The following is a 24,123-nucleotide window of genomic DNA, read 5'->3' as shown; positions in this document are numbered from 1 at the left end:
AAAAGAAGTCTCAACGGATACTGCAGAAATAGAAAAAACTAAGAGAATACTGTGAACAATTACATGCCAACAAATTTGAAAATCTAGAAGAAATGGACAACTTTCTAGAGACATGGCCCACCAAAACTGAATCAAGAAGAAATAGACTAATTGAACAGACCTATCACTAGAAATGAAATTGAATATGTAATAGAAACACTCCCAACTAACAAAAGTCCAGGACCAGATGGCTTCATAGGCAAATTCTAACAAATATTCAAAGAACATATACCCATCGTTCTTGAACTTTTCAAAAAGGTTGAAGAAGGAACACTCCCAAAGACATTCTATGAACCACTATCACCCTAACACCAAAATCAGACAAAGATGCTACCAAAAAAGAAAATTATCAGTCAATATCTTTGTTGAATATAGATGCAAAAATTCTCAACAAAATTTTAGCCAACCAAATCCAACAACATATAAAAATGATCATACACTATGACCAAGTGGGATTCATCTCAGGTTCACAACATATGGTTCAACAAATCAATCAATGTCATATACCACATTAACAAAAGAAAAGTCAAAAGCCATATGATTGTCTTGATAGATGCAGAAAAAGCATTTGACAAAATCCAACATCCATTCATGATAAAAAAAAAACTCTTACACAAGTGGGTATAGAGGGAACATACCTTAATATAAAGCCATTAAAGCCATTTATGACAAACCTACAGCCAATATAATACTCTGCAGAGGAAAGCTGAAAAAAGCCTTCCCACTAAAATCTGGAACAAGACAAAGATGCCCACTCTCACCACTTTTATTCAACATAGTATTGGAAGTCTTAGCCACAGCAATCAGACAAACAAAAGAAATAAAAGGTATCCAAATTGGAAGAGAAGAGGTAACATTTTCACTATATGGGATGACAAGATACTATATATAGGAGACCCTAAGGAATTCACACAAAAACTACTTGAGCTGATCAACAAATTCAGCAGAGTAGCAGGAAACAAGATTAACATTCAGAAATTGGTTGCATGTCTATATATCAAAAATGAAATACTAGAAAAGAAATATAAATGTACAATATCTTTTAAAATCACACCCCCAAAAATTAAATACCTAGGAATAAACCTGAGTAAGGAGGTGAAAGACTTATGTGCTGATAACTATAAAACATTAATCAGAGAAATTAAAGAGGATTCAAAGAAATGGAAAGATAGCCCATGCTCCTGGATTGGAAGAATTAGTGTTGTTAAAATGGTCATACTACCCAAAGCAATCTATAGATTAATGCTATCCCCATCAAATTACCCATGACATCTTTCACAGAACTGGATAAAACAGTCCAGAAATACATATGGAACCATAAAAGACCCAGAATTGATAAATCAATACTGATGGGAAAAAAAAGAAGCAGGAAGCATAACTCTCCCAGACTTCAGACTGTATTACAAAGCTGTAGTAACCAAGACAGTGTGGTACTTGTACAAGAACAGATGTACAGACCAGTGGAATAGAATAGAGACCCAGAAATAAACCCAGACACCTCTGGTCAATTAATCTTCAACAAAGGAGGCAAGAATATAAAATGGGAACAAGACAGCCTCTTTATTAAGTGGTGCTGGAAAAGCTGGACAGCTGCATGTAAATCAGTGAAACTAGAATATACCCTCATACCATGCACAAAAATAAACTCAAAATGGCTTAAAGACTCATTAGACAAGACACCATAAAACTTCTAGACTAAAACATGGGTAAAACATTATCTCTCAACTGTATAAATGTTTTCTTAGGTCAGTCTTCCAAGGCAACAGAAATAAAAACAAAAACCAGTGGGACCTAATCAAACTTAAGAGCTTTTACTCAGTGAAGGAAACCATTAAAAAAAAAAAAAAAAACAACTAACAGAATGAGAGAAAATAGTTTCAAGTGATGCAACCAACAGGGCTTAATCTCCAAAATATACAAACAATTTATACTCCTCAACAGCAAAAAAGCCAACAACCCAATTGAAAAATGGCAAGAAGACCTGAATAGACATCCCTCTGAGGAAGATATGCAGATGGCCAACAGGCGTATGAAAAAATGCTCGACATCACTAATTATTAGACAAATGCAAATCAAAACTACAGTGATCTACCACCTCACACTGGTCAGAATGGCCATCATTAACAAGTCAACAAATAACAAATGCTGGAGAGGGTGTGGAGAAAAGGGTACCCTCCTGCACTGTTGGTGGAAATGTAAATTGGTACAGCCACTATGGAAAACAGTATGGAAAACCTCAGAAAACTGTACACAGAACTGCCATGTGACCCAGAAATTCCACTCCTAGGTATATATTCAGACAAAACTTTCACTGAAAAAGACATACACCCATATGTTCATTGCAGCACTGTTCACAATAGCCAAGACATGGAAACAACCTAAATGTCCATTGACAGAGAAGGGATTAAGAAGATGTGGTATATATACACAATGGAATACTACTCAGCCATAAAAAGAATGAAATAATGCCATTTGCAGCATCATAGATGGAACTAAAGACTTTTATACTAAATGCAGTAAGTCAGAAAAACAAAGACAAATACCATATGATATTACTTATATCTGGAATCTAATATGTGGCGTAAATGAACCTGTCTACAGAGAAGAAACAAACTCATGGACATGGAGAACAGACTTGTGGTTGCCAAGGGGGAGGGAGTGGGATGAACTGGGAGTCTGGGGTTATTAGATGTGGACTATTGCATTTGGAATGGATAAGCAATGAGATCCTGCTGTATAGCACAGGGAACTGTATCTAGCCACTTGCGATGGAATATGATATAGGATAATGTAAGAGAATGAGTGTGTGTATATATATGTATACACATATATATGACTGGGACACTTTGCTATATACAACAGAAACTGACAACATTGTAAATGAACTATAATTAAAAAATACATAAAAAAGGTACAGAGGAAAAAATAGGTGCCCTCTTGCTCCATAAATTACTTGTGAGGTGGGAATGTGGTTGTTCCACTTAGGCCATTCAGAGTGTGTGAGATACTGGGACATGGGAAAAGAACAAAATTTTTTCCTACGAACTGTTGCATACCAAAGCAGAGTTCCTAGTAGAATCTTGTTATTTTTGCTTTTGTCAGTTATTCTATATTTTGATGTTAAAAGTAGAATATTGTAAAGTGGGTCAGTGAATAAAAGAAAAGCGACAGTGATAAATGTGGTTTGACCTCAAATAAATCTTATGGTCTGTCCCAGCTCACATTTATCTCTTCCTGTTCACTTACTCCCTCATTAATTTATTTATTCAATTAATATTTATGAATCATAGCCTATATGCCAGTTTTGGCCTCCTTTTAGTTTTCTTCATTTGAGCGCATAACTGAACTATATGAAGATGACTGCTTAAGTTGCAAGTCTCCAGTGAAACTGTGACTTGCTTTAAGGCTAGGAGATATGCCTTATACTTTTATTTTGTCCTTTATTATAAGGCTTAGTAGAGTTCTAGGAAAATTTAAGAAGCCATTAAATAGTTATTGAGGTTTTCTTGAAACCATATATATTTTTATGGTTTGATAATTTTTGAAAAGCATTGTCTTGCAGGTTGGATTTCTTAGGGAGTGAGCTTTGAGATAGATACTAGCATCTCCATACTGGGAGGTGGCTGGGGAATGCTGTTTGAAGCAATGCCTATAGAAGGAAGTAGCAGGAAGCACATTAGGCAGAAGGAGAAGTTGGGCTGTGGTGCAGCCTGAATATGTCCTAAGGTCTCCCCAGTGGGACACTCTGAAGCCAGAAGGGCCATTCAGAGTTGTTCTGAGTTTATCCCAGGCAACCCCAGCCTGTCTGAGGGAAGGGACATGACCTTGGGAAGGGCAGCTAGGAATTCTGAAGAGCTGTGGGCTGTCTGCTAGCAATATTCCCAACAACTGAGGGAATAATAAGTTCTTCAGTCCTGAAGGAAAATCGAGGTAGCATAGCACGGTGTCCATTGCTCATTGTAAATTGGTGCAAGAGGATCCTAGAAGCCTTATCTGAGGAGGAAAAGAATTAATTTAAACCCTGATACTTTATATACCTTATATTCTTAATGGAAAAGATAATTTTTACATCACTCACTAACATAGGTCTAAAATAAAATGTTTTTCCCCAAACATGTATTTCAATGAAACATTTTTAAAAATGGAGATGTGATTTGTCTTAGCGTTGGTATATATTAGGATGATTTTATTTTATATGGTTGAAGCTAACTCAAATTAGTTCAGGAACAGGACAATTTATGGCCTCATGCAGCCAAACTTAAGGAAAGGCCAAGTTGCAACTAGACCTCAGGGACTCAGATGGTTCTAGATCACTTTTTTGTCTCTGCTTTTCTCTTCATCTTGTCTTTACTCTCCAGACTGGCTCCTTCCACACAGCTGGAAATATGGCTAATAGCAGTTTTTAGGCTCATAGTTTAATCACTGGAGAAAAATTAAAACTTGATCTTTCTATTATTAAGTTAAAAACACCCTGGGAAAGGTTTTTATTGGCCCATGTGTTATCCATGGACAAATCAGATGCAGCCAGGAGGATAAGTTATGATGATTAGTCCAACTGAGTGTTTCTGGACAACCCTAACCAATCACAGTCATCAAATAAGATTGTGGGAGTTCCTATGTGGATACATTATTGGCTAGAGAAAGGGGAAATTTATGGAAGGGTAGAGCAAGCAATGAGTGGATAGAACAAAGCCTATCATGTAGTAGATTTCTCTTACCTACCCTGTTTCAATTTTACTAGACTAATTTTATATTCTTTTTTGGCTTTGGCATATGGACCAATGGTTTTTTATCATGAAAATAGACCACATAGCTATCAGTAATGTGTTCATAAATATTAGGTTCACTTCATTTTGCACTAAGATTAATCATCTGCCAACATTTACATGATTTTCTTGGTTCAGAGAAATTGCTGATTAATCATATTAACAAGGGAATTTTTGAAGGGCCACAAATGAAGACATAATGATTATATATGTCTTTTAAAGAGGATATTTATTTATATTAGCAAATGTCATATTATATAAGCCATTTCAACTTTTATCAAATAAACCTGCTATGAGTGATTTATAATATGATTTTGTGGGCAATACATCTTTATTATATGAAGAAGACTTATTTGAAAATATAAAAACTTTAAAAATACTGCTTTTCAGTTCCAGCAAAAAAAAAAAAAAAAAGCATGCCTTGAAACAAAAATTTCAGAAAAGCTTACCTTTTAACTCTTCTAGCGTAGAGTTTCTGGCCTAATATCTACTGTTCCACCTTGGGGGATTAGTTTAAGTCAGTTGTGTTAATTCTATCTCATGGTAAAACCAGTCGCAGTGGTTGGTTCAGAAAAGGGAATGTGACATGATACATGAGGGAAGGAATGGTTCTGTGAAGTTTTCTCTTCCCTCGTAAGAAAAAAATCCATAGAACAAGACAACCATTCTTTGGACATTGTTGGGTCCATACACCATTTAAGCTCTGCTAATGTCACCTGTTACCAGTTCAAGGTGAGGCCAGCACTGAGGATAGCCCTGTAGAGAGATGAAAAGAACCCAAGGCTTTGCTGACATTATTAATTAAGTTAATTGACCAATCTTGGAGTCATCACTACTATTGACTTAGAATGGATATACACCTTATGGTTTATGTTACTTGTAACTAGGAATTTCTTAATAGATATAACTTCAAAGTATAAAGGATGAACTTATTACTAAACGGTTGTAGTACTGTGTGATAAATACAAGTAAATAGAGATATCTATAATGTATAGGGGTGCCACAATGTAGGGAGTCATGCAAGAAAGAAGGTCTCAGGAAGACACTTGAGATGGATTTTGAAGGACACTTCAACAGGGGAATGAAGATGAAAAGGGTCTTCCAGGTAGAGAAAACAATATATGCAAAAGCACAGAGTAATGAAATAGATGGGTCAACTTAAAATCACTCATGTTAGAGCAAATAAAGATAAGTCTGGGGATATTTCATAGAAACTATATGTAGCTGACAGCTACCTGGGTACCATAGGTGCTGAATAGGGGGATTAAAAACCAACAAGGACAGATGTACCTTCTCTCTCCATCTGTATTTGGGGTCTTATGGTCTCTGAATATTGCCTTGTTCTGACCAGGTGTTCCACTCACCTGGATTGATGGAATTGGCTAGTGTGGTGAGGTGAGAAGCATGGTGAACACCAACTTTCCTGTTGACTTCTGCAAGCTAGCTGGTCTTAGGTATAAGTATATGGCCCCAAAAGGACATTTCTGACTCAAGATGTTTCAGGTTAAGCACCACCAATGATCTGACCATAGTTTTTCTGTTTCTTGGCTGGAATTTTCCTGGTCAGCCAGTGTCTTAGCCTTCAGACAGCTATTTGGCCATGGTCCAGTCCACCAACATTCAAGGTAAGAGCAAAGGGCCTATGAAAGACATTGAACAGGACAGGCTTGAGAGGCAGAAGGATAAACAGGAGAGGTGAATAATTTAAGGGTCTAAGAGAGAAAGCCTAACAACCTGCAAAGCTCTTTCGAACTGATGCACATAATCTTACCGTTCAAAACATCCTTTTAGTTTAAATACTATACTGTCTCTAGAGTTTCTCTCTTAGGGTCTAAACATCTCCAGCAGGGTAGAAAATTGAGCCACTGGTACCTGAGTGAATGGAAAGCAGGTTGAGGGCACATCAAAAGTGAAGGGCAAAACAGTGGATGATTGACACCTTTTGTCAATTTGCAGTTTTCATTAGAGTATGATGAGCAATGATGCCTGGGCAGAGTGTGCTTGTCTTTAGTTTTGAGGGTTATAATAGGTCATATGGAATTTTTATGTTTCCGTAAAAGGAACAGCAGTGGCAGAGGGCAATTTTCTTTAGGCATGAGACGCTCTAGTCTCAGTACTCACAGAGAAAAGTGCAGTTATGGACTTATAGACCTTCAGCTACACCTAGTGGCCAAGTAGTGAAAGGAATAAGTATTTTATTATAACAGTATTTTATCAAGGTTTTTAGTTAGCTACATTACTTTTACAATCAGTTAAGAATTATTTCTTGGGTAGTTTATGCTCTGTGGTTCCCTCTGTATAATTACTTTCAACTAATCTATTAGTTTGTTATCTGACTAAATAACTGATTCTCCAAATTGGAGGAATGTGATGGCGTAAAACAAAGAGACTTTGTATGTTGAAAAGTTGAAGAAAGGGAAATAAAGGGGCATAGACTTGTGCCTCTTGCCTCCCTGGCAACTCCTGAGAACCAACTTCCTGTGTTTAATACCTGCTAGATAGCTCTACTTTGGCATTTTGTATAGGATTGTCTGAGAAAGTAAACAACAATAACGTGATGATAGTGATGATGATGATTGTGATTCAGAAGAGTTGTTTGAAGGAAAGAGAGCCCAAATATTTGAGTGCCTATTATTTATGAGGTTGGAAAAATGAAAGTAATCTGTAAGAAAATAGAACAGAACCTGAAATGTAGAACCTGATCAAATTATTTTCAAGAATGTTACATGTATCTGTATCTTTTAAGTGCTTGTACTAGAAATATTTTGTGGGTGGTAATTTTTTTGGTATTTATTTACAAGTAGGGAAATCTCAGTAGTCAATACTTAAAGTTGCTTTGACAATGAAGAATATTTACAGACGTGATTCCAACCCTTAGAGAGTTGACCCAACTGGGTTCGGTCTATGGCACACTCTCAGGCTCACAGTTTAGCTTGGAAAAAGAATTGCAAGAAATGATATAAAGGTTTTGAAGGGGTTTTATAACATTTTACTACAACTTTCCAAAGGAAGAAGATGATAGGAATGGGTTAATGTTTCCTTCATGAGAATTTGAATACAGGATTTATTAATTAAACATACACTTTCATTTTACTGATGGAGAAACTTGAGCTAGTAGTGATTAAATTACCCAGCTATTTGGTTGCAGAGCTAAGGCTACAACTCACAGTTTTTACTTCTGATCTGCTATTCTCTTTACTCAACTGTTAATGGAAGAGTTCTCCATTTCAGTAGAAGACCAGAGCGAGAGAGAGTGAGCTTACATGTACATCAAGAAAGTTTAGGTAGATCAAGGAAGTTTACATGTAAAGCAACTAAATGCTATATTTTCTTTGTTTTAAGAAGTTCTTTTTTTTTTAAAACATATTAATATTCTGAAATCAGCCGGAATCAATCAGTAATCAATGTTAAATCATAGTGGCTTCTAGGCAGTGTGTCAAGTTGTGATGTGGTCATCTTTACATAGAAGAATTTAGCTACTAACATTTTAATTTAATAAATTATGGAATTTACAAAGCTAAGGTGTTGGCTTAGTTTCTGAAACAAACTGTTTACTACCCAGCAATATGTAATTCAATTAAGAAAGAAATTACTATTTATTTATTTATTTATTTTTATTTTTAGGGCCATACCTGCGGCATATGAAATTCCCAGGCTAGGGGTCCAATTAGAGCTGCAGCTACAAGCCTACTGCCTAGGCTGCAGCTTGTAGCAAGGCTTTATCCTTGACCCACTTACCGAGGCTAGGGATCAAACCTGAATCCCCGTGGATACTACTTGGATTCTTAACATGCTGAGGCACAATGGGAACTCCCCAAATTATAATTTAAATCACTGGTATTCTTTCATTTGACTTAAACTGAAGGTATTAGGAAGGATTAGGCAGACTCATCATCAGCACTACTCTTGCACTGTCAGGAGCCACTTACATTGGAAGAATCTTTAGTATGGGCTTAAAAAAATGTAGACCCAAATCTAGTGAATCCCCAAAGGAAGTGGTATATAATTGTATGGATAGACACATGCAATAGCTGTGTTAGTATTCTTTATAGTTTGTTTACACATAATATAGTAAGTTTTTTCCTGAGGCAAATTAATTAAGTTGTCTGATCATTTTACAGTCAGTGGCATCTAAGAATAGGAGTAATTTGGTTTAGAACAGCAGTGTTAGAACACTGTCTTAAACCGTAGATGTGTAAAACCACTCAGTCTCCTACTGGCTCTTTTGCCCTTGAGCAATTTACTTCCTCTCTATATATCAGTTTCATTATCTAAAATTGAAATAATGACTTGTACCTTGCAAGAATATTGTGAGGATTAAATAAGATTATGTACGTAGAGAGCCTACCACAATGCCTGCCACATCGAAGGTACTCAGCAAAATCAGCCCAGCCACAGGAAACTTGAGTCAACAGAATGATTTAAGTAATGCTGGCTGATGGGTATATTTCTCTGATTTGGTCTCATGTAGTCTAAAAAATGTTTTTTACCATTTAAAAATCCATGCCCCATTAGTTGAGAAGAATTTAAAGTCTTCCACATTATATATTTTTGAAATTAGAATATATTTAAGCACTTTCCCAAATAATAATATGCAATATGTTTTGTTATTTTTTTCTCCAAGTTAAGCCTTCTTCTACCCTCTTTCTATTCTGATCTGCCTCCTAGAGGGGTAGCCCCACCCAGCTAAGAGTCATTGCTCTAAAACATGGTATCAGACAGGAGGACCTAAGAAAGATTTAAGTATTTATTTTAAGTTCATATTATGAGCATAACAGTTCAATAACATTTTACCTCCTGGTCTCATCGTCCATGTATTTGCTAATAAATACATTAGGTAAGGAAAAGAAATACCAAACTAGCCATCATCCTGCTTATCCTCCTTCACAGAGTTATCCTAAATAAATGTGATGGGGCAATATTTACAAGGTGACCTTTGGATTTTTATGCACAATTTAAGTACTGTGTATTTGTCAACATAGAGATACTACCTGTCAGGAAACCAAGGAAAATTTTTTTTTAAAAAAAGATCAGTTACCAAAAATAAAGCTCTGTGGCCAAGCTGCTTAAAGAAACACAAGGCCAAATTATATACCAGTCCTTAGAGAGACACAAGAAGAAAAGGCTTCAGTAGCCCTGATTACATTCCTTTAGTCTGGCATACTGTCTTCTCTAAGTGTTCACAAAATAATATCACAACCTGGAGTTGGTTATCTTCTAACTTTTCTGATTTTATTCTAGTTTGACTTTCATTCATGCCTAAAGCTTGCTCCCCACCCAGCTTTCAGAAGGGATTGACAGGATTCTTTTAGCACTTGTTAACTTCTTTCTTTCTCTCTTTTTTTCTTTCTTTCTTTCTTTCTTTCTTTCTTTCTTCGCTGTACAGCATGGGGACCAAGTTAAATTTACATGTATACATTTTTTTTCCACCCTTTGTTCTGTTGCGATGTAAGTATCTAGACATAGTTCTCAATGCTACTGAGCAGGATCTCATTGTAAATCCATTCCAAGAGCAATAGTTTGCATCCGATAACCCCAGTCTTATTAACTTTTCTAAAGCTACTTGTCTATTTGCATATCTCTAGCAAGGCGCACCACACCAACCTGGTCTTGCCACTACAGGCTGCTTTAGAGCCATAATTCCTTGTCTGCTTTGTTCAGAAACCCAAAATGTAATCAAGGAACCTGTCTACTGGAGAGGGAAAAAGGGAAGGATTTTCAGACACAATGGCAAGGCCATGGGAAAATTCCAAGAATCCTGTGAGCCACTGTCCTCACTCCATGTCCTTCCCTGCCTCACTAATCTTAAAGATGAGTGCAGCCTAATGAAAACCAACAGCATATAAAACAAGTAATGATATTCACTGTTTGTCTTCTGTTTGCTTTGGTTCATTCTGCATGTCGTGGTTTAGCCAAGCAAAATTCCCCAGAAGCCTTACCACCCAGCTCCTGGGGCTGACAACTCTAGTGCTCATCTTAGAAAAACAACTAACTGATAAGGATCCAGCCACTCAGAAGTCATTGTCTGTTCCTGGAAAGTATGGGAGGGGTTGGTTGATCTCCCTTTCCCAAGGAGCAAGGATTCAGTTCCTCAACACAATAGACCCTTATTTCCCTTAGCTTCTCTTTTGTTAAGAATACTGTGGAATTACATACCAGCAACTCTTAGAATATTTTCAGTTCATTAGTTAACATTACTTATGAATTTAAGTCTTCCTTTGAAGGGAAAACCTTATTTTAGGTGTCAAATTTTTTCAAAAATATGGGTGGGTTTTATTTATTGTAAGGCAAACTAAAACTCTTTATGAACAGTATACTATTTGGTAGCAAATGTCCTTATATTTCTTTTTCTAATTTAAATAAGTATGGCTACCAGGAAAAAAAAAATCATTTTTCTCCTTGTTTGAGTAAAAATAGATCAAGTAATTTAAGCCAATCCATTGCAATTAGAATTCTGTCATAGCCATTCTTCCTTCTAATCTGGGGGAAAAGACAAACAGAACACATAACAGGGGTTCATTGGCTAAGTTACTTGTTGCAGTACCTACTGGTCTCTTGCTTCAACCTGTCTGGGAGCTCTTCATTCTGATGTTAGTGGTATGGTACCAAAATTGATGAACTCTATCTCTGAGGCTGTGTGTACCACCTCTTTTGTGCTAGCAAAACAATGCAGTTGGAGAGGAGAAAATTGTCAGTGGCTTTCATCCTAAATTCCTTGAATTCTAAATGTATTTATTTTGGGGAGACAATGTTATCTGCCAAGTTAATTTTAAAGTAAATTTTACTGAATCAATTAGACAGCAACATTCAATCCCATTAAACATCCGTGTCCCTTTCCAGAAGATTAGAACCTGTGGCTTGGTCACATTCCAATGTAGATAATTGCATTCTGCATTCCTGGAGATTTCCCTCCACCTTTCCAACCCTGTACCATCAAATACATTATTATTTGCACCTATCCCAAATCAGCAGTTCTCTTGTGAGGGTGAAGAGTGTGTCAGCTTTAACTGACAGGCTAAAGCATTGCTTTTATCATTTTAAGAAGAAAATCCCTTAGCCAATCAATGCCTATTTTGAAATGAGGCAAATTTCAAGTGTGTACATTTAATTGTAAGTTAAGGTCTTTGGCAAATAATATACTCTTATTTTCATGAAGGATGTTTATTTTGGAATCTTCTTTGATAGAAAATTTGTTTCTCAAATACATCTGTTCAAGAAAGAAATTGAAGTCTTCAGAAATAGTAAAAACAAAACAAAACAAACAAACCCTCTTGAGCAGAGAGCTTTTCTGACCTTCTAAATAAATTCCACAAGGGGGCGAAAACACCTAATGGTCGAGGACTGAAAAGTTTATGTTTCAAAGCTGGCCACCCATAATAGATTAGTGGATTAATATTTTGCTCTGAAGGATCTGGCCTTTAATGTTGACATCAATTTATAGCTATCCCAGTTTACAGTAGTAAAAGTCACAGAGACCATAAACTTCACAATAGATGTCAGCCTTCTGGTACTAGTGCTCTAGCCTAGCACCCCATAAACAGTGGTGATTAGGTAACTGTTCTTCAAAGACCCATCCATAGCTATAAGGTCTTTATCAGCTCCAGCAAAGATACTGCCACTTGGATTTTAACAGCCACAGCAGGACAGGTTGTTTGTTTTTTGTTTTTGTTTTAAATTTTATTGATGAGTTCTTTATTTTTTTGCTGTTTCTATGATATTTTACTGTGGGTTATCAATGATTTCTTCTTGAAATCAAACATTGAGTGTCTCTTTTTGTGGGCAAAGCTTAAAGAACAGAAGCTCTCTTGTACCATATTAGAACTGTTTGAAAAACAGCCAAGGCGTAGAGGTCAAATTTCCCCATATGCTATAAGCAACTTGGTGGGAAGCAAGACCACAAAAGGTTTTGCAAATGTCTGCCGGTAGCCTGGTGATCTAGGTCACTGTACAGGTTTCATTAATCAGTTTGTTCAAACAAGGAGTTATTTTTCTCTGCTTAAGAGACCTGCAGATATCATATAGAATCTGCTCAGTTGATCACTAAAGAGTTTAAATGAAATAGAGATCATTCAAAAGAAGAGAATGGAGGAGCTTGTATTTGTAGTGAGGAGAAATTATACTTAGCCCAGCTCCTCTGTTTGAGTCCTCTGTTCTGGCAGAGATAGGCTCAGGGTCTAATAATAGTTCCTTGGGCTCTGTATCTCCACATACGTGTTCCGGTGTTAGAGCAGCAGGAAGAATTTAGTGACAGAGCAGGTGTTGTGGCTTATTCCCTGGCAGAATAAATGGTGAAGGGTGGTGGCAAGACAAACCTCTTGCTTCTTTCTTTATGCAAAAAACAATGCCTCCAATAGTCTCCTTTTTTTTTTCCCTGGCAGAAGTGAAAAAGAACTAGAATTGCAGTATTAATATGTATGCAAACATACTTTTTCACTTGAGGCTCTGGGAAAAAAAAGGAAAAAGAAAAATTTACTGTGAAAATGCTTAGCCGGGAAGATTTACTGCTGATTGCAGATTTAGTATTGACATCTCTTAGCTGAAGAAAACTTCAGCTTTAACTATTAATGTGGGAAATCTGGACTAGCTTTTAAAATGGGGTAGAGTTTTGAATGATGGTGTATTTTCAGAGAAATTACTTATTTACAATATAATTTTTAATAAGTAAGTGTCAATTATAGAGGTATAAAAAACCCTGTGGAGTGTACATCTTAATTTTAATGGCCTGCTTTGGAAATAGAATTATAGAATGTAGGTGATCTGAATTATACTGAAATCACCCTTTAGGCCAGACTCACTGTAATTTAACACATCTGTATATCCTCCTTTCCTGATTTTTTAAAATTATGAAATATGGGATTTTAAATTAGAATCTCAGAGTCTAAATGAAATGCTTTTATGGGATTGTTTGTGAGATTTTCCTCAACCTACATTTCTATACTCCTTCAGGTTATATACAAAAGACTATTTTTCCACAAAGGTAGGTGTGTTGCTCTTATTAGATAAGCTAGGAGAACATGAAAGGAAAAACAAAATTCCTTCTCTTTCCAACTGGGATTATTTGAGATTTTAACAATATTACTTTTTCCTTTGCTTGATTATATAAGGCAGAACGTGACACATACTTAACCATAGTTATGCCTTGATAATGCATCTAGGTAAAATTTAAAAGGTTCTTATCCTTATGTTCTTTGCACCCAATGCCTGTTACAGCAAAAACTCAGAATTCTGGAAAACAGGGCATGTTTGAGAGGGAACATCTTGTGAAGGTTGTAACTTGACCTTTGAGTCAACCTTGCTGAGTAAATTTTAAATATTATAGAACAAAATAGAAAGCCTCAAGGTGGAATTCCACCCTCTCTTCCTCTTAGAACTGTAAACCAGTCAGAAGCTTTCGCAGAGATTAAGCTAGAAATTGTGTGCCTCTCCTTAGTACTTTTGCTGAGAAATAAAATTCATCACTAGAGATAAAGGCAGATTTGTATTTAATACATCCTCATCACTCTCCCAGTATTTTATTCCAGTCTACCTCCAGTTAAGTAGTTGAATCAGGTATAACCAGAAATACTTGTCTTTCCCCCCTCCCTCTCTGTGAAAAAATATTTATAACATTTAGTATTACAAACCTGCCTAACTCTGGAGTACACTTATGATGACAATTCAGGGGAAGAAAAAAAGCTCTAACAACTTTGCAGCTTTTGATTAAACCACACCAAGAGGCATGTTACAGTGATAACAATGAAGCATTATGCCAATTATGTTAAATCCTGCTCTCCGCTTTAAGCTCATCATGACCTGTTTTAGTGTCCTGTAATTTATCCTTTGGAATGCTTACTCTCATCAATAAAGTGTTCAACTTAAAGAGAAAAAAAGAAAGCCACCAAAGGGAATAACCACCCCCAAATGACTTCTAGAAAACAAGTATTTCTTAACTTTTTATTGACATTGGCAAATTAAAATAGAATAAATTAACAAGTATTTTTTCAAAAAAATGTTTTGTACAAAAATACTGTCAAAATTTCCTAAAAAGCTTTCAACACAGTAGTATCTTTTCATGTACTGAATATAACTATTAGCACAGTGTCAAAAATGTTGAAGACAGAAACAAAATAAAAATTTGTGAAATGTTTGCCACTGACGACATTCCACACCCTATTATTGTCTGTACATATGGGGGAGGGGGACAGCCACCTTGAAAGTGAACAGTATGACTTTTCCTGATTCAGAACGGTTTGGCCCACATCTGTTTAATCTTCCAGTTTAGCATATTTTAAAAAATTCGTCTGTACTCAAATGCATAGTTAAAAAAATGAAGTGAGATGGCAGAGTTTGTGCAGTAATATCTGCCCTTCAAAGTTCATGCAACCAACTAATGCAATTTTTCCTTTCCCTCATAAATCTGAATACAGTTCAGTCATTTGAAACCATCTACAAAATCCACAAGATTAAGCAGTTTGCCAAGATTAATATCTAACAGTTCAGCACTGGAGAAAGTGAGGAAATAAGGAGTAAAAACAAACAACAAAAAAGACCAAGTTAGCTAGATATTTCAACTACATAAGGGAGGTGAGTGTCAAGGCTACAAAAACGAAACGAAAACAGAAAAAAAAAAAAAGTGGCAGCAATTTTTAAAACCAATTTGTACAAGTTTATAGTTTACTTTGTTTCCAAGTTCTCAAACCTTTCACGATCTGAAAAGTGAGATACTGTGTCTAAGGGAATGTTTTTTAATTCACGCCGAAGAAGTTGGGGGATTTGATTTCTTTCTCCGAGATTTTGATCGAGTCAACAGCTTACTCTACTGGGCTGCTGTTTGCACACGAAGTCCGTCATAAAATCAAACTCGTTTTGCCCCAGCCAGAGTTCAGGCAGCTCCTTGATGCGGTCCAAACCCATTTCTATCACTAAGGACATAAGCACTTCCTCGTCGATGAAATCAGTGTCTATGACATTGGGCGGCAGCATTGCAGCAGGGACGTGGGCCACAGAGGCGGGCATGTTGCTGCTGCTGCCGCTGCCGCTGCCGCCGCCGCTATTGCTGCTGCCCGCGCCGCCGCCAGAAGTGCCCGCGGAGCCGCCGGGGGTGCTGCTGCCGCCGGAGCCGCCGGGGGTGCTGCTGCCGCCGCTGTGCTTGGGGTTGCAATCTCGGAAGTGCTGGTTTGTCCCGTTCATCTGGTGGCCTGCAGCAGGGTGCAAATCCGGCATGTAGTGGTTGTGGGGGTAGGGGTGATGGTTGAAATACTGGTTGTTGAGCTTCTGCAGCTGCATGCTGGCCGGCAGGGAGCCTCCCTGACTGGCCACGGGGGGGGCCATGAACTGGGAGTTGTTAAACCTGGCCGCGGGGGCCAGCGCGCTCGGGGGGTGCCCTCCGTTCACAGTCCCCGGCCCCATCGCGTGCCTGATGCCGCTTGTGGCATTCATGTTGCCCGCGCCGTAGTGTATGTGCTCGCCCATTAGGGCGTTAAAGGTGTGTTGGGGCTGCTGCTGCTGGTGGTGATGGGGGCTTGGGAACTGCCCCATACCCATGCGGTGGGCAGGGTGGTGGTGCAGCCCATTGGTGCCGTCGGGGAAGCGCCCGTGGTTCATGGCCATCATATGGTCTGCCATTTCCAGTCCTGAAAGTGAAAAAAGCAGACGCTAAGACCGTAGCCACACGTGTCGCCCACCACAGCGCAGCCCACCTTTTCTCGCCTTTGCCCCCCTCCCAAGACTCCCTAGACACACTTCGGTTGCGATCATCCCGAGGATCCCACCAGGAGCCTGTGCACCCGGGTTCACCACCAAGACAGACCTGCCATCTACAACAGAGCCGCGCGCTGCACAAACATCCCTTTCCCCTGCGATCGGGCGGGGGGACCCAAGCCCACACCCCCCTTTGCTCCCCGATGTCGCCTAATAAAGGAAGTGCCCCGTAGCCCTGCCGCGAACTTCAGGCATTAAATCAGCCCTCCTCATCCTGTTGTTGCACATCCTGTTGTTATTCCCCAGCTCCGCCTCACGCTCTTCCTCCGGGCAAACCCAGCCCTCGTCGGACTGGGTTGGCAGAAGCCCCAGCCAGCTTCTCTCGCCGCGCTTACCTTCCGTCCTTGCGATTTCTGCTCTGAAGACCGAGGGCGGGATCGTTGGGTCCAGGACCGGCTCAGCAGCACATAGAGGTGGCCTTTCCGGTGTGCAAGGCGCTCGCTGTCTCGAAGTCTGCGCCGAGGTCTTGCAGCGGCTGCTGGGGCAGGACCGGAGCCGTTCCCTTTTATTTCCCCTCTGCTGCCTCACAGCTCGCTAGATCGCTAGACCGCCCGGCAGCTGCCAACAATGAGCTGTGTTTCTTAGGGCTTTGGCCACAGTCAATATAAGGGATTTCAGAAAGGGCGGAGCGAGAGCCTCCCGGGGGGGCGGAGGGAAAATGCGGATTCCGGCACTTTGAGCACCCCGGACTGGGTCTGGCAACCGAGTTCCCCCTCGGCCGGAGGCACGTGCGCAGAGGCTGCGGTCCCAGGCACCGCCCCGCGGCCCCCGGATCCTGGTTTCCTCCACAAACACTGAGCCAGCACGGCGGCCCCCGGCACAGAGAAAAAAATCTTCCCTTGACTCTCAGCCTAGAGGTAGCGCCTGTCCGGAAAGAAGCGAGGAAAACTCATCGCCCCCCTCTGGCCGGATTCCCCAACCCCCAGCTCACCTACCGATCTGAGCTGCTTTTTACTGGAAAAGGGGATTCAATGCAGCGCCCACGCCGTCCATAGTGCCTTTTTGCCTCCCTGAGCTTACCAAAGCTTACCCAGGCTGCAAAGAATGGTTGTGTTTACCCCAGTGCGTTTTTAAGCCCTAGGCAAAGAATGTCCCCTCCCCTGTGCACGCTTTCCTGGGTTTTGCCTTTGTGTTTCTATTTGGGCATTAGGTGACCTGATCTAGATATTCTGCGTGTAGGTGAATCTCCCCCCCCCCCCCCCCCCCCCCCCCGCTCCCCCGCCTCAAGGACAGAGGCTGGGGGCGGGGACCGGCAGCCCGCTGCAGCTGCAGGTGGACTGAGCGCGCTAGCGCTCGGCTGCCTCCGCTCCAGCGGCCGGGAATCCTGTCCGCGTTTTGGGGCCCACTCGCCGCTCCCGGGTACGTGTGCTTCTGCTAAGTTTGCGTTTGCAGCTCTTGGTAGCTTTGGCATCCGAGCTGAGGCGTCTCTCCTCTGTAAACAAACTCAGCGATCCTCGTCCCTAGATCCACCTTTTTGCACATACAGTTTCTTGCTTCTGCTGTTGCCCTTGATCCGGGAGATGGGGGTGTGTGCAAACTTGCACAGCCTCCCTCTGGGTTCTGCCAGACGGTTTGGGGTTGCTTTAGAAGTGAACGGGTTTGTAATTAAGAAATTCGAGGGCTGAGTAAGGCTGCTGTTGCTGGAAAAGGAAAACAGATAGATAACATGGTAATCGCTTTGTAAATAAAGTCGTTCTGGAGGTGGGCACGTAGCTGCACGTCCCGTATGGCACCGCGAGCATACACACTGCTGGGACTATTCCTTTCCAGTGAAATTTCTCAGTGGGGCAATAGGTGATAATAATAACCTTGCTTCCCAGAACGCGGCACAACTAGCCTGGTCGTCCATTTGGCTCATTGACTTGCAAATAAAAGCCCTAACACCGGTCTGGGCCACTACCCAGTCAGAGCTCTCTTGCTTTCTCAAATGGGGAAGCCGAGTTGTTTCCCCAACACCACGATGAGGCTGCTCCGAGCTTTTATATTGCTCTTTATGTGGTAAAAGCGAGTTTAGCGCTCCGAATAAGGACTTCTGTTCAGAGTTGTTTCTTCATAACTCGATAGCCATTGAAGACTTCCTGCTGTGAAGAGCAAGTCCCCCCCCCACTACCACCCTTTTTTCCCCTCCCTTCTTGCTCACAGGACTTTTTAAGGCCCTATTTCTAGAGGACTGGAAATTCTGATATATTTCCCCTTTCAAGAATTTGCAAAAGAGAGAAAAACCTGATTATTTGAATCTATTAGCCCTCTGTCTTTCTCTAGTTATGTAAGTATGTAATATTTAATATATGTATTTAAACATTGTTATTGCCTTTCTCTCTTCTTCTTTCCTTTTCCAAACTCTCCAGGATTTATAACCATGAGTGCAATAATTTTTAAACCTCAAAAATATTTACATTTTAGAGACTCAGGCACAGAATACACTGCAGTTTTGGTTGCAACAATCCCATAATTTGTCTACTGGTCAGTTTTACCTGTAGGTCATGGTTTTGCAGTTACAGAATCAGAGGCTTGGAAGAGACCTGACACTTCCTGTCAAAAAAGAGACTTGAAAATGTTGGTCAATCCCAGACTCAAAAATTGCCAGATAGATTGTTTTCTTCTCTTCCTTGTACTGCAGTGTCTTGCAAAACAAGGACCAGCTCTTGAATGGCTGATCTAAATTCCTGTTGCAACCATTAAGGAAAGGTGCAGCTCCATCCTGCTCCAATGGATGCCATTTCTATTGGGAAATCCCTTGAAAGGTCAACTCCTCATTCCCCACCCGTTAGAGGGGAAAAAAAAATCATTCTGGGACTAGCTGGTTAGAACATGGTATGTATGCTTTGTTCATTTATTCATACAGTGAATATTTACCAAGTGCCAGGCACTTTTGCTAGCTCCTGGAGAGAACTGAGAGAACAACTCATGGTCAGAAAGTGGAGATGGACAAACAAGCCTTGGACACACTCTGATAAGTGCCACAGCAGCATTAAACACAACGACTTCTGGGAGTACACTGAAAGGACACCTAACCTAGTCTTCTGGCCTTGAGAAGGGTTCCCAATGTAGGTGGTGATAAGTTGAGCCTTGAGGATGGGTAGAAGTAGGCTGTCCCAGGAGGGGACAGAGGTGAGAGATATAAGTTGTGGAGAGGTAAGCAGACTGGAACCTGTGGTCCCCAGCCTGAGAAATTTGGATTGTATCCTGAAGATAATGAGATGTGAGAGAAGGCTTGTGAACTAGTGAGAGGATCAAACTTTCATTTTAGAGAGATCAGGACAGTATTGTGGAGAATGGATTAAGAAAGTAAGACTGGAAACAGGGAGTCCAGTTAGGGGGCTGTCAGTCAACCAGAGGTATGCAAAGCCCAGTGTAACCAGGGGTTTATCCTGGGAATCCAGGAAAGGCAGTGATCTGTGTGTGGTCCTGTTGGTGCTAGATGGTTGTATTGGTTTCCTAGGGTTGCCATCACAAAGTACCACAAACTTTGTTTATACCACTCAGACTTAAACAACAAAAATTTATTGTCTCACGGTTCTGGAGTCTAGAAGTCCAAGCTCAAGGTGTTGGCAGGGTTTTCTCTGAGGGCTGTGAGGGCAAATCTGTTCCATACGCCTCTTCTAGATTTGTTGGTTTGCCGGCTAGCTTTAGTATTTTGTGGCTTGTATATGCATCACTCTGATCTCTCTGCCTTAATCCTTACATGGCATTTTCACCTGTGTGTATCTCTGTGTCCAAATTTACCTTTTTTTTTTATAGTTATTTCCCCAATACAGTTTATTTTTTCTACTGTACAGCATGGTGACCCAGTTACACATACATATACACATTCTGTTTTCGCACATTATCATGCTCCATCGTAAATGACTAGACATAGTTCCCAGTGCTACACAACACGATCTTATTGCTAATCCATTCCAAAGGCAATAGTTTGTATCTATTAACCCCAAGCTCCCCAACCACCCAACTCCCTCCCCCTACTCTTCAAATTTACCTTTTTTATTTTTAAATTTTTTTTTTCTTTTTTGGCCACACTTGTGGCATACGCAAGTTCCCAGGCCAGGGATCAAATCCAAGTCAAAAGTATTGAATTGTAGCTGTGGCCAACACTGGATCCTTAACCCATGGGATCAAACCCATGCCTTTGCAGCCACCAGAGCCACTGTAGTCAGAGCCTTAACTCACTGCACCACAAGAGGAACTCTTCCCCTTTTTATAAGGACACCAATTATATTGGATTAGGGCCCATTCTAATGACCTCATTTAAGCTTGATTACCTCCGTAAAGACCCTATCTCTAAATAAAGTCACATTGTGAGGTCATGGGGGTTAGGATTCCACATTTTTGGTGGGACACAATTCAACCTGTAATAGTGGTGGAAAAACCTAATAAAACGAGACCTCTGTTGTTATGGAAGAAAGGTACTGCCTGAAACTCTCTTCCCAAATCTGCTGGCCCACAATTTTATTTCTTCCTGTTTCTACTCAGACAACACCTCAACTAGGCCTTCCTGACTATCTTACCTAATTAGCAATAATATCCCTTTTTGTTTCTTACACTGTTTCATTTTTCTTCCTAGCACTTACCCACACATGACATATTGTGTATTGAATTTTTACTGTCTTCTCCCTTAGAATGGCAGCTCCAAAAGAGCAGAAACCTTGCCTGTTTGTTTGAATATTCAGTGTCTAAAACATGCCTTTACTGATTAGATTAATGAGTGAGTTAATGAATGGAATATAGCAGAAGTTCTAAGGGAATCCAAAAAAAGGGCTCTTGTAGGGGGAGGGGGGTCAGGAGAGATTTTTTCTAGAGAGGGTTACTTTCAAGGCTGGCAGTAGAAAAATCTAGTGTAAAGGAGAACAGCAGCTCACCCCCGTCTGCATTGTGGCCTGTCTTGGACTTGAGTGAAACTGGTCTGTTTGGGAGGATGGCTCATCCAGGAATCACTGGCTGCTGAGTATAGAGGAAGGTCCCATTGATGTGAAGTTTTGATTGAAACAGAGCTTTTAGAGGTGAGCCTTGAGCGTCAACAGACTTTGAGTTGAATAAAGGCTGCCTGAAGGGTCTAGCTTCAAAAACTATATGAAAGAGTTTATACCTGAATGGTGGGCAGGGATGAGGCTAGGGGGCATTGTGGGATCTAATACTAGTTTTTTTTTTGTACTTAACCTAAATGATCTTACCTAATCCTCACCTGAACAAGTAGGGATTGGTTCCTTTCATCACTTCAGAAAGGAGGATTTTGAATCTCTGAGAGACTCAAACAAGCAAACAAACAAACACAACCCCCTCCCCCAACCCCATGGCCATCTTCTCTGAGATTGGGGGAAAGGGAGAGAAAGAATCAGTCAGAGACAGCCACTGTTGGGCACTTTCTCTTCTTCTCTTCCTTCCAAGACCTTGACTCTAGATCTCAGCTGGTGAAAAGAACACTGCTGCCACTTTGTTCCACCATCCCCTTGGCCACCATAACAAGGCAGGGGCTTCTATTTGAACATGAAGTGTGATATCAATCCCTATTTCTGCCTTTCTTTTTCCTTCACTTGTTTTTCCTCTTCACAGGGTGGAAAATGCTATTTTACTGGTCTGTGGAATAATTTGGGGTAGCAACTGTCAGTGGATCCAGATCCGGAAACTGCAGATGGACTTTAGTGTCAGGATGAGGACACATGATTAGTACAGAGGCAGAAGCCTTATATGCAGCCTTGTGTTATCTGCAAGTTGAATAAAGTCTTATTTGTCTGTGTGTCAAAGTAAGATATTTATATAATTTTTAAACCTATGGATTTGGTTCTAATTAATAAAGTATAGAAGTTTCCACTGTGGCACAGTGGATTAAGGATCTGGCATTGCTGCAGCTATGGCATTGGATCTGATCTCTGTCCCGGAAACTTCCATATGCTGTGGGTGTGGCTGAAAAAGAAAAAAAATAATAAAGTACAAATACACTTGATATCATTCCTTAACTCAGAAGAGTTTTTTCTGTCTTTATGTATTTTCACATTTGATAGAAATGTAGTTATTACCATGGGCGGACAGTTGAAATATTTTTATTTAAAAGGGGTCTTTTAAACTTGATGAAGTTGATACTATGTCACCTGAGAAGATAGTTAAAGTAAGGATTCTAGGACATTATCTCTGATTCAGTAGATTGGGTATGGGGCCTGAAGATCTATATATGTTTTTGTTTGTTTGTTTGTTTTAAAGTTTCTGGTTAGCGCTGATGTTTAGTCAGGTTTGCAAACTACTGTTTTGTTTTTTGTTTTTTTTGTTTTTTGTTTTTTTTGTCTTTTTAGGGCCCCACTTGTGGCATGTGGAGATTCCCAGGCTAGGGGTTGAATCAGAAGCTATAGCCACTGGCCTATGCCACAGCCACAGCAACACTAGATCCGAACCATATCTGCAACCTACACCACAGCTCATGGCAATGCCGGATCCTTTAACTTACCGAGAGAGGCCAGGGATCCAACCTGTGTCCTCATGGATGCTAGTCAGATTCGTTACTGCTGAGCCACAATGGGAGCTCCCTACAAACTACTGATCTTGTCCACAGGTGGGCAACAACTGGAGTTGTTCTAAAAGTGATCAGAGGTATAGAGTAAGCCTGGTTTATGTTCATAAAGTCCTATTCCCCTGGATTGCTGCCATTTCTACCCACACACACCCACCCCGCCCATACCCCACGATTGGAATTTTGCCCGTCTTTGAAGGTCCAGATCAAATGACATCTCCTCTTTCAAGCCTTCCCTGATCTCCCAGATGGAAAGGTTTCTGGCTCCCTCAGTACTCTCAGTGCATTTTGCATAGATTTTCCTTTATGATTTCTTCTGGCTTGAGTTATGGGTATTTGTGTTCTCCTGTAACCTTCGCTGTAATGTCAGAGGTTCCTTGGTGAGTCCTCATCAGCTGCACAGTGTCATGCATAGAGTAACTTGTATTTGTCTGCCCAGGGTGGCTCAAACAATAGACTTCATTTCTTTACAGTTCTGGAGCTGGAAGTCCAGGATTGAGGTGTCAGCAGGGTTGGTCTCTTCTTTGCCTTGCTGATGGCTGATTTTTTGTCTCATAAAGTCCTCATGTGGTCTTTATTTTCTCTGTGAAGTCCCAGGAGTCTCTTTGTGTGTCACCAGTTATAGTAAAGTAGGACTGACCCATATGGCCTTATTTTAATTTAAACACATCCTTAAAGACCTTACAACCAAATACAGTTATATTCTGGTATGCTGGAAGTTAAGACTTCAACACATGAATTTGGGGAGGGGGCACAATTCAGCCCATAACATATCTCATATATATATTTTTCCAGGTAGTTGACATTTTATTAGTCTATAGCTTTAACAATAAAGCAGATAACACTCATATCAGTTATAAAGTTGGATGAAGGTATGTTGGAAAGCAGAAGAAAAATTGAGTGATTTTAGATAAATATGCCATCAAAATCAGGACTGTATTCAATAGGAAAAACTTCAAAGGCCCCATAAGGATAATAAATTGTATGGGTATTGAATAGGAAATAATTGACTAGGTATAACAAATTCAGCCAACCTCCCCCTGCCCCCAACAAAACTGTGAGTCAAACTGAGCTCTTGGTTGA

At 40.1% G+C, this 24,123-nt stretch overlaps 1 protein-coding gene and 1 long non-coding RNA gene across 6 annotated transcripts in view; one reads left to right on the top strand and one right to left on the bottom strand.

Annotated features, from left to right (window-relative positions):
* LOC110259987 (uncharacterized) overlaps window positions 1–24,123 on the top strand; it is a 1,024,192-nt gene that overhangs the window by 94,721 nt on the left and 905,348 nt on the right. Inside the window, exon 1 of one of the 5 annotated variants that reach the window (XR_014839514.1) lies at window positions 17,789–17,903. The exons of 2 other annotated variants lie outside the window; for them this stretch is intronic. This is a non-coding gene — a long non-coding RNA (uncharacterized LOC110259987). Of the gene's footprint in view, window positions 1–17,788; window positions 17,904–24,123 lie in introns of those variants that run through there. 2 more of the 5 variants (XR_014839509.1, XR_014839511.1) reach the window with 2 other exon arrangements.
* Window positions 14,725–17,125, bottom strand: CITED2 (Cbp/p300 interacting transactivator with Glu/Asp rich carboxy-terminal domain 2). Its single transcript, XM_001925774.6, has 2 exons — window positions 16,880–17,125; window positions 14,725–16,417 (listed from the first exon to the last, which is right to left on the bottom strand). The coding sequence occupies exon 2, from the start codon at window positions 16,407–16,409 to the stop codon at window positions 15,588–15,590; it is 822 nt and encodes a 273-aa protein (XP_001925809.2). The 5' UTR covers window positions 16,410–16,417; window positions 16,880–17,125; the 3' UTR covers window positions 14,725–15,587.

This window comes from Sus scrofa, chromosome 1 (assembly GCF_054392235.1).
Source record: "Sus scrofa isolate SSC_HxYL_T2T_F1_AM1 chromosome 1, Sscrofa_HxYL_maternal_Yorkshire_Landrace_v2.0, whole genome shotgun sequence".
NCBI lineage: Eukaryota > Metazoa > Chordata > Mammalia > Artiodactyla > Suidae > Sus > Sus scrofa.
Note: the sequence above shows the minus strand (reverse complement) of the source record. Positions and strands in the feature narration are given on the sequence as shown.

Excerpts from the sequence above, each read along its gene's own strand:
- CITED2 (XM_001925774.6), bottom strand. The coding sequence starts at position 16,409 with ATGGCAGACCATATGATGGCCATGAACCACGGGCGCTTCCCCGACGGC.